The sequence below is a fragment of the Pelophylax lessonae genome (genome assembly GCF_965119305.1).
Source record: "Pelophylax lessonae genome assembly, chromosome: 11".
NCBI classification, from domain to species: Eukaryota; Metazoa; Chordata; class Amphibia; order Anura; family Ranidae; genus Pelophylax; species Pelophylax lessonae.
Window position 1 is genome coordinate 154,126,420 of NC_138778.1, and position 10,232 is coordinate 154,136,651.

The 10,232-nt window shown below is 37.4% G+C and overlaps 1 protein-coding gene across 2 annotated transcripts in view; it reads right to left on the bottom strand.

Moving 5' to 3' along the window:
• Nucleotides 1-642: 642 nt before the first annotated feature.
• RIMS4 (regulating synaptic membrane exocytosis 4) overlaps nt 643-10,232 on the bottom strand; it is a 370,585-nt gene continuing 360,995 nt past the window's right edge. For both annotated transcript variants that reach the window (XM_082271765.1, XM_082271764.1), the window contains 2 exons: nt 7,990-8,129; nt 643-2,573 (listed from right to left, as the gene is read on the bottom strand). In XM_082271765.1, coding sequence (XP_082127891.1) covers nt 2,355-2,573; nt 7,990-8,129 — 359 coding nt within the window. In that variant the 3' untranslated portion in view covers nt 643-2,354. The remainder of the gene's footprint in view (nt 2,574-7,989; nt 8,130-10,232) is intronic.

The following is a 10,232-nucleotide window of genomic DNA, read 5'->3' on the forward strand; positions in this document are numbered from 1 at the left end:
CCAAATCATGTACAAGTGATAAAAAAGGCAGAATCTTAGATGGCAAATAATTTGGAGGATTAAAGTGAGCAATATATCTACTGAGTATTCACTTTGCTAAGTGAACATTTGCTACTCTTTTCGTAACTTAACGCCATTACATGATGATTAGGGTTTTATAGCAAAATCATCAGTATGTTAGTTTAACATAATATTAAAAAAAATATATCTAGCATTAAAAAGTAAAATGATAAATTTGGCACTTCTAGTCAATTAGGCATAGAAACGCTCCATACTGTAATACCAAAAATTATAAGTGAAAGATTCTTGTCAAGAACTATTCTTCAGTATTCACTTTTCATCCTCTTTTTTTCTTTTAAAATGTCAAAGACATTAGTGTTTACAGAGGATGGCAACAGTAAAATATAGAAATAGTAGGAACATGGGGAGTTACAACCAATCAATATCATTCAGTCTGTTTGCAGTGACAATGTTGTTGCTGTTGATGACTTATTATTCAGTAGCAACTTGGCAGCTTTGGCAATTTGGCAATTAATAAAAGATTGTAAAATTCGACTAGACTTGCTAGGCCTTTTAGGTCGGCTAGTCATCGTTCCAAAAAATTTAACTGTTAACACACAACAACAATAAAAGCATTATTTATGATTTTTAGCCACATGTCTGGTCACACGAATTAGTTAAACAGACTGAAGGCCATTTACATATTAATAGGTCTCTCTCATTCTTCATACATGGACTAGAACACCCTATTCTAAACTGAAGGGTAAAAACAGGTTTGCTAGCACAAGATGAGTCAACTGGAAGTATATTTATGTTCTAAATGCAATTTAAAAAATATCTCATATAAAAAATTGTTAAAATATGGCTATATTAGCAATTGAAAGAACTCATTAATGATTTTCTGATATCTATAGCTCACAGTTCCTCTTATTTCAACAACAAATCATTTTGTATGCAAGGCTACATTTAAAGTATTTGCGAACGTAACATATATACAAGTAAACGTGAGTGGAATTAAAAGGCATAATCCTCCACCACACATACAATAAAACATGCTAAACTAACCAGATTTTACGCATATGGTTGCTAAAGTGTTCAAATGCATGACAAAATGCTCAAACTGACAATATGCCTAAAGACATATGTTCTGAAATCTATGTACACTTATATAATATAAACATTTTCTCATAAACCATCACTATTTTGGTTTTGGGATCATTTAAAAACAGCAGCAAAACATCTCAGAATAGTTTCTACACTCTACATATTTTTTTGCTCAATAAGCAAATTTTTTGCCTTTTTCAAAATTATGGTATATAAAGCATTCTTACCATACTGTGCACTAGTTGCCTGCATGATGCGAGGCTTTAAATCAGGGTTGCTTTAACATATATGCTATAACATACATATTTTGGGAAATTATGTCATTTTTAAATTTGCTACCTTATTACTGAATTCTTATTTTGACAAATGTATGTTTTTCAAATACTTTAATTATTTTTTTAAACTAATTCAGCTATCCTAACACTGGCATCACTGTCCTCCTAAATAATTTACCATTAAAGTCAACTTTTTTATGTCAAGCACTTTTCTATTATGGTAACAGACAATTTAAAGCATATGTATTTTCAAATAGAATTTGTCTCATAGTACTAAACACATGCGCAAAATGTACATAGTTTGTATGCGATGAACTATGTAATGAAACTAGATGCTGGTATACAATGGCTTAAATTTATATTGGTCAACAACAGCACTTTAAAAATAAAGTGCTTCCCTGATCAAATTAATACTATCTATTTCATTACCTACTCTAATTCATTTATATATTTCATTCCCAAATGAATTATCAACTGCATTGGCCAAGTAGTAAAAGACACTTCCTGGTAGATTGGCACAGTTTTAAAAGCACAAAGATATAGTGTTACACATAAATAAAATATTATTCCCAAGATAAGTTGCAGTTCTTTCCAATGTATAGTCATTTTACCATGTCCATATACAGTATGTTGTTCTAGGAATGTTAAAAAGTTCTCAATCCAAAGTTATGAAAATACCTTTTTGTAGATTAAAAGATACTGCAACTTTGAACAATTTTCACTCTCAGTTTAGGAATAAACGAGACATCAAACAAAGTGAGAATAGAGGTATTTGTACGATTGTAGACCCAGGATTGTCACCCTAGGTTACTTTCATACATCGAAAGAAACCACCCTTTCTCCTTTTCGAAGGTTGTTTGGTAGAGCTCAGGTTCCAGAAAACTGGTCAAACATGCAAGATGTTTGAGGTCAGATATCCAAACAAAGCCTTAGCAACGGTTACAAAAAAAGTCAAAATGTCTTATTCTGTAATAATTAAGATCTCTCACAGCATGGTCCCACAGTGCTTTCCAAAGAAAGTTGTGAAGCTTGACGGAGAAGTGGACCTGTTGATGGATCAACCATTGAAGAGGTTGGGAATAACTTGTACCAGCCGATAACCATGCTTGATAAATCCAACTCTTCCAGAAGTATTCTTGCCACTCCCATGAAATGCTTTCGCTCCATCCTTCCATAATTTCCCCAAACCATAACCTTGAAAACATACATAGGGGTTAATAAACCATGATTATTACATTTGTATAAAATGCAGTATTAAACTATAAGCTTTTCATTCCATTTTAAAGAGGAGGTCCAGCCTCCTTCAGAAAAAAATTTAAAGTCAGTAGCTCCTGACTTTTAATATTAGGACACTTACCTGTCCAGCCCCTCAGCCGATTTTTACATAGACTCTCGGGTGCTGCCGCTGCCATTGCTTCTAAGGGAAACCAACAGGGAAGCCTTGTGGCTTAACAGCCAGTTCTCTACTGCGCATGCGCTTTTTGAATGGCCCAGCAGAGGGGGAAGTAGGAGCGGGGCCGAACTTCCGAGTGCCACTGCAAGGTCTCCCGGAAGTGAGGACGGGTACCTTGACCTGTTAAATACAGGTACCCGCCCCCCCCCGAAAGGTTCCAAATGTGACACCGGAGGGGGGAGGAGGCAGATAAGTGGAGATTGCACTTTTGGGTGGAGCTCCACTTTCAGTTTGATAAAAGAAATATTATCAGTATGTCTTTTCGCAGTCTATGTTTACGTAATGTTAATAAGTGGTTCTGGAAGCACGTGTGGCCCAGGGTCATAAGGAAATGATTTAATGGCTCTGCCCACTATCCTTTTCATTATTTTTTATAAAATTGAGACAAACAGAGGCATTCTGTTTCAAGAAGGCACTGCTGTGCTCTACACTGGTTAACTGGAAGGCGTTTTGGTTCTTTTAAGCCTTAGTCATCATAAACTTTCAGGTTATACTTTCTCTTTGTATTTATCTTGTACTTAATGCATTGTCTGACATACAGACAGACGCAAGAGGGTATGAAAATGAAATTCCAACATGAAATACGAAAAATTTGAAATTTATCATTAATAACTTCCTAACAACTTTTTAATTATTAATATATAAGTTTTTGTATTTTGCTGATAATACTCTTTAACCATCTTACTACCCCCTCCCAGCAACTCTTTACTGGTCCTTAACATTTAGTGGCGGGACAAACTTCCTAATCATGTGATAAGCTGCCACAGTGGTCACATGATCGGGAGCCTGTCCCGCCAGCTCCCAAACACAAACTGAGACTGGGGGGCTATATGTGACAACTGAACTTAGAGCACATATTGATGGCACTCTCAGCACAAAAACTGTGGCTGCAATGGACACATATATGCAGTGTACTGGTGTCAGGGCCTACTCTCTCTCAAACATATGTTAAGTTTATTTATTTATTTTTATATTACCTTGCTTGAATTCATGTGCATCCAGTCAAGGCACACATGCTGTGAAAGAGCTGCAGGTAAATATGTATTAAGTTCTAAAAACAAGTATATAGTGGGGTTTATTTACTAAGCTGGAAAGTGCATAATTAGGCTCCCTTATACATAGAAACCAATCAGCTTCCAGGCTTGATTGCCAAAGTTTAATTGAACAAGCTGAGATTAGACACGGATTGGCTATCATGCACAGCTGCACAGATTCTGGGTGCTCCAGTTTTAGTAAATCTACCCCAGTGTTTGGACTTCTTTTATCTGTCCATAAATATGGCCACTATTATGGCCAAAATGAAACAGTAACTTGATTATTATCCAAAACAGACTATGTCGCTAATGAGCTTCTCTTTAGTCTATGTACTAGTTTACAATTTAGCTTGCCTCACTGTGAAAACTTTTGCTGTAAATATATCAAGTGTTTTTATTTTGCTTTTGCTGCAGAGTTGACTTCGGAAAGGGTACTTCTACCTCTGAGTGATTTTTTAGTGATTACTGCAGTATTTCCAAAATATTTTTCACCAATATTATGGTTTTCCTTATTTTGGCCCATTTCTTATGTTTCGGAGGGTTTTCCCCATGTGTCCTTTTGTTGCATGTAACACATTCTCCATTTTTAGTTGAATAAATAACAGAGCATGTGGACACTTGATGGTTACTGAGCTAAAGCAAACTTGTGCTTTGCTCCTGCTAGGCAAAGCACCATGTTCGTTTTAATGTCCCTCTCTAGTACGTACTCCCTTATCCTTCACCAATCTGTACTACCACAGATAGTAAGGAAATAAACTGTGTAAGCTCAAAGTTGCCCTAGTGGAAGCTTACACAAAGATTGTCTTGCCACCCCATGTGACAATGCTAGAACAATCGTAAATTCCAGCTATATCACTTGATTAGCGCAAGTGAGTAAGGACTAAATTTTAGTACACTTCCATTTTAGGTCCAACAACAGAAGCTACAAAATAAACTATCCTTTCAGTAGGGTCCCCCACTGCAAGGGTAAATGTTTGGTTCCATACGCTTCGTTTTTAAGTGTCTTTTTCAAACAAAATTTCACCCCCTCGATGTCATATGTATATTCTTTTTTTAAACCAATTTCACTAGGCTTTTAAGGAATTTCATAATAAAAATTGTATTTTGTAGAGCCCAGGTTCTCCTTGTTGTTTGTCCCATTGTTTTGGCACATTTAAAGTCTCTTTGCCTTTGGTAGAGAAAAGGATGGAAAAAGGCGCCTCTGAGTGCAGCTCGGGGTCTCTTCCTGATCCTGCAACTCATCCTTCCTCTAGCTGTCCAGCAGCAGAGAGATGACACGGGTGGAGGCGCCCAATCAGGAGGGATGGGTTAGTCCGAGGCTGCGGTGGAACGCATGCTTAGCCCGTGCTATCCATTCTGTAAGTTTGCTAATGTTGTGTGTGCAATAAAGTGTTACTAGCTGCACTCAGAGGTGCCTTTTTCCATTCTTTGCCTAATAGTTGGAACTGTTTCTAGCAATTCAAAGATCTGCCCTCAGTGTTAGCGTGGTGCATTTGCATGATATTGGAAGTTCATCCACCTCCCTTTTCTTTCCTCCTTTATTAAGATTAGGCTGGAGGACTGTTTTCCCAGCAGAAGGGCCTGACAAATTTCCTTTTAGTTTGGTAGCGAAAAGGGGTCTTGCTGTCCCCTTTTTTTAGGGGTCACATCTCTCCCCCTTTTTTTCCTTTCCCTATTTTCTTTGTACACATTTGGGATGGTGCCACAATGTGGATATGTGTATTTTATGCTCTGCTCGCACACTCATAACTGCACAAGCGTAAATGTTTATTAACTTTATGGGATGAGGAATAAGGAATATTACTTGGCTCACTCCTCGATCCAGCAGGCTCCAGCGCTCTCCTTGGCTCTGGCTTGTGGGTGGTTCCTTGCCGTCCTTAAGTACAATTCAGGGATATTGGCCCTGCATTGTACTTGATGGCCTCATGTTGTGACCGACCACTGTGTCTTATGGAAGAGGCTTTGAGAGACTAGTTGCACAGATGGCAGGAGCCTGCTGGAGGGAGAAGTAATAAGGCAAGTATTCTGTCTTTTTTCTCTTCCCACAGAGTTAGTGAGCATTTAGCACTTGCAGTGCAGCAACCACCACTGCAAGGAACATTTTTGTAATTCCCAGAGTAAGGCTTTCAATGGAACAGACCTGGGTTTTAGCCAGCTCTGCTAGGAGAAACATCATTGTTTCTTGCTTAGAATTTTAGTCAACTGCACTATTAAGCATTTTGCATAGTTCACTTTCTTTTTTATCACATAGAGAGTGTGTTAACCTTTCAGACATTTCCCTGGACAGAATGTGTTTCATTTTTTAATATCGGCCAACTCTAAAGGACGTGTCAGTGATTTTGCTTTTCATTTGAAAACAAATGACACAAATTGCCACTTAATTCATCGATGATCTGCCATCACATCATTTATCTAACATAACTTATAAAGTTACTTTATGGAATATCAGTACTGATTTACAGAGTACTGAAACACAGATATTTAAGGAAATGTTGGGACAAATTTACAATTAGGATAACATCTTAATAGCTTGGGAAACCTATTGCTTGGACTTTGAAGTAAGGAGTAGATCCTCAAAAGCTTGTCTGGAAAAATTACATGTTGGTAGAAATAAAGAAAGTATTATGGACTCTACTCAACGGTGCTGTTGCAAGTGCTCCAATATGGCTAGAAATTGCCTTTTACATTATAAAGAGTTTATTTTGGGAACATGGATTTTTGGCTGTGGGAGTTGGGTACAACTTTAAAGTCTCTGGAGATAGCTTGCCAATTAAACCCTAAGAGAAAGAGATATAAAATGCAAGTATTATTCAACCTGCCAACAACTCCTCAAGACCTAAATATCACTTGAGTTTATCTTCTCCCTCATGTGGCCATAAGTTGCCTCCAACACTCAAACATGATCTTTAAATGAATGGTCTACCTAGTACACCAACTTGCACTTGCCATTATTAGGTGAAGCTTTAATATTTTATAATTTATCAGGAAATTGAGGATTCTTTAAAACAGCAAAGTATACCTTGAAATTGTATTCTTTTTTAATTTATTGGAAATTGGACATACAGCCAATCCCCGGGTCACACACATGATAGGTTCTGTAGGTTTGTTGGATTTTTATGTAAGTCGAAACAGGTAAATTTTTAAGGCCAAAAAAAAAATGTTTTATGTTTTTTGGATAGCATAGGGAAGGGTCAACACCCATGTAACGTTTGTTTTGCTGTTGGTGCCCCTGTTGAGAAGATTTCATCTCAATTTCTGTCCATGTGACAATTTGATTTTGAAAAATGTGGGTTGTCGTGGAAACAAGGATTGGTAATAAATCTTCAGTGGAGACACCTTTTTTCCATGAGAACTCTTACAGGAGTGAATTTCCCTTCCTAGGAGTGGATTTCCTCTCGCTTCATGTTGTTTCCTCTCCATTGTGAGCATGAGTCAGATATTTGTAACTATTTTAATTAATTCTGATGCATCCAATGATTTAATAATGAACACAGAGTTGCATTGATTTGGGACATTTACATCTGCCTAGAGTTCAGCTTTAAAGCGTAACCCCACTTTTGTTGACAAAGAAACATTTCTCTCTAGGTGATCTATGTGAATTCCTACCTTTTGTTATTCTGAAGAAAATACTGTTTGTCCCTCTGTGCTCCTGTGCTAAGTGAGTATAATGGCTGTGGCTTCATATTTATCAACTAGCTGCTGCACCTGCTGGGCTCTAATGAGAAAAGTTGCAGGGTCTGCATCCCTTTAAACGCGATTTCCTATCGGGAGTATCTTACCAAATATAACATTTTTGTTGCAGGGAATGCCAAAAATCTGACTTGTATCTTAGTACAGACTTTTGGAAAAATAAGTAATCCAATCACACAAGCAGGAAATGATGTTTCTGGGGTGTGGTCAGTACACATCCTATGTACAGAACACCTCCAGGTAGCCATATTGCATTGCATTTTACAAAAAATTGCAGATTGAAAAGAAACGGTAGTTTTTTTATAACATTCAATTACAATATGACTTGTGTAGTATATGCTATATATATTTTTTATTTTGCTAGTTTTTTTCCCTTAAAAGTGGAGTTATCTTTAAACTAAATATCAGATTTTGAGGGGTTTTTTTTCCTCACCTGTAATACTTTTCCTTGTGGACTCTCAGAAAATACAAGCACTTGATTGTATAATGGATCTAATGATTTTCGAGCGATTTTTGTTTTCTTCTTAGCGATGCACAAACCGTTCTCTAGCAGATAAACTTTTATGTAGGCAGCTGGAAAACATGAAAGCCAGACAATAAAAAAACTGTTAACCATTCATTTGGATATACAGTTTGCACACTAAGCAGCATATGGGCAATGTTCACAGTAAAATGCTGAAACTATATTTGAGATTTTCATCGTTTTTAAACCATATTCGTATTCACAGTATCAAAAACATTTATAAAACCTCACAAACTTTTTTTCTGTTATTTAACCTCTTGCAGACCGACCACTGTACAGAAACAGCTTGTCTGCTACTGTATTATTTCAGTAGAATGTATTTGCGAACTGGGTGCACAGTCCTGTGATCCTACTGTGATTGTAAATGGTGGATCACAGACAAAAGGTACAGAGCCCATGACAGTGGCTCGGTACCACGTCATTGCTGAATGCAAATAAAGACGGAATTTAGCAGCCATATCTCACTTATTGGCTAGTGATCAGGAAGCCCTCACATACCCATTAAGATGTGAGACGAAAGAAAATCTCCTGACCACCAGCCAGGCCAGTGTGATCTAGAAACAGTTCCACCAGTACAATCCACACCTCTGATGTTATTCACCCCCTTACAGTATGTTTCAGCCCCATCCTGTCTCTGATCTCACCTGTATGTTAACCCCCCCACCTCCCTTATTCTGCACATCGGTACATTAACCCCTTCATTTCTATCCTCTAACTGTATGTCACCTTTACAATAAACTTTCACCTCCTGATCCCTCTCTGTGTGACCTGTGCATTTAATGTATCTCGTGGACTATTACCAAACTCCAAGTATAACCCCATCAATATGAGTATGTTTCTTAATTTTCAAAACATTGTGCCAAAAAGATAACCTTGGGGTGTTTACTTTACCAAAATGAATCATTTTAGAATCTGCTGTGCTGTCCTGGCATTTTTATTTGCTATGTTTTATAACAGAAAGTTTGTTGGCCTTTTTTACTTTATATACAACTTAGTACTTAGTAAATTAAAAAAAAAAACTGTGGTTATTAGAACCACCAAATAAAAACCCTATCTGTCTAAATGATATAAAAAAAACATTTGGGTATAGTGTTGCATGAATGAGTAATTGTCAGTCAAAGTATCATAGACTGAAAAATGACCTGTAAATGAAGGGGGTCAAACATGGCAGGTACTAAGGTGTTTAAGTGTTTGTGTATTTTAATACCATATACATATTGAAATGTAAATCCTGCATGCTTGCAAGCATGCAATGTGTAGCTGAGTCATTTAAACAAGTCGGAATGGCTTAAAGTGAAACTTTACCACCAAAAATGCAAAAATCAACGGTGCATGCCTTGCTGCATGCCCATCCACAAACTTCATAAAAGCCATTTGTAAAGTTAAATATTTTGGTTAAACTTAAATGATCTTTCTTCTTTCAGGTTCCCAGAGGCACTGGTGATGTAGTTCCAGCCTTACAGGTACACCCTGGGAAGGCTACGTCACCAGTGAAATCAAGGGAAATCTAGTGTGAGCCATATGAGATCTGTCTTGGCCTGTTATTCAATAATAAGCCACCCTGCTCTTATACAGCGCATGCACAAGATCAGGCATATCATCATTCATGGGCTAGCAAAGAAAAATAAATTGGCCACCGAAGATGACTTCTTTTGAAAATAAATACAATACAAAAACTTAAAACCTAAATGTAGCTTTTAATCATAAACATAATTAAAAATATATACAAAACTCTTAAGCCTAGAATACACAGGCTGAATGTGATTCGGCCCATGTGAATGGCAACTGGTCCGACATAATCTGGTCGTTCAGCCGGCTTCTGTCGAAAGGTCATGACCTAAAACAGTGTGCCGACCATCTCCCGAGCTCTGACCGTAGTGTTCTGGCGGGAAGGGCCGTACCCCTGTCCAAGAGAATAGCACAACAGGGGAGATCACTGTACTAACATCGGATTGTTAGTACAGCTGTTCTGACCTGAGGTGTGAGGTTTTTATTTAGCTCAACAAGCTGGGTTGAAAGAAAAAAAACTAGTAGTAAGTACTAGGCTTAAGGCCTCATGCACACTGGACGTTTTTACAGCTGGTGTTAGCAGCGTCAGACGTTTTTTTTTGCAGCTGCAGAACGCCCATCCATGTTATTCTATGGCCTCATGC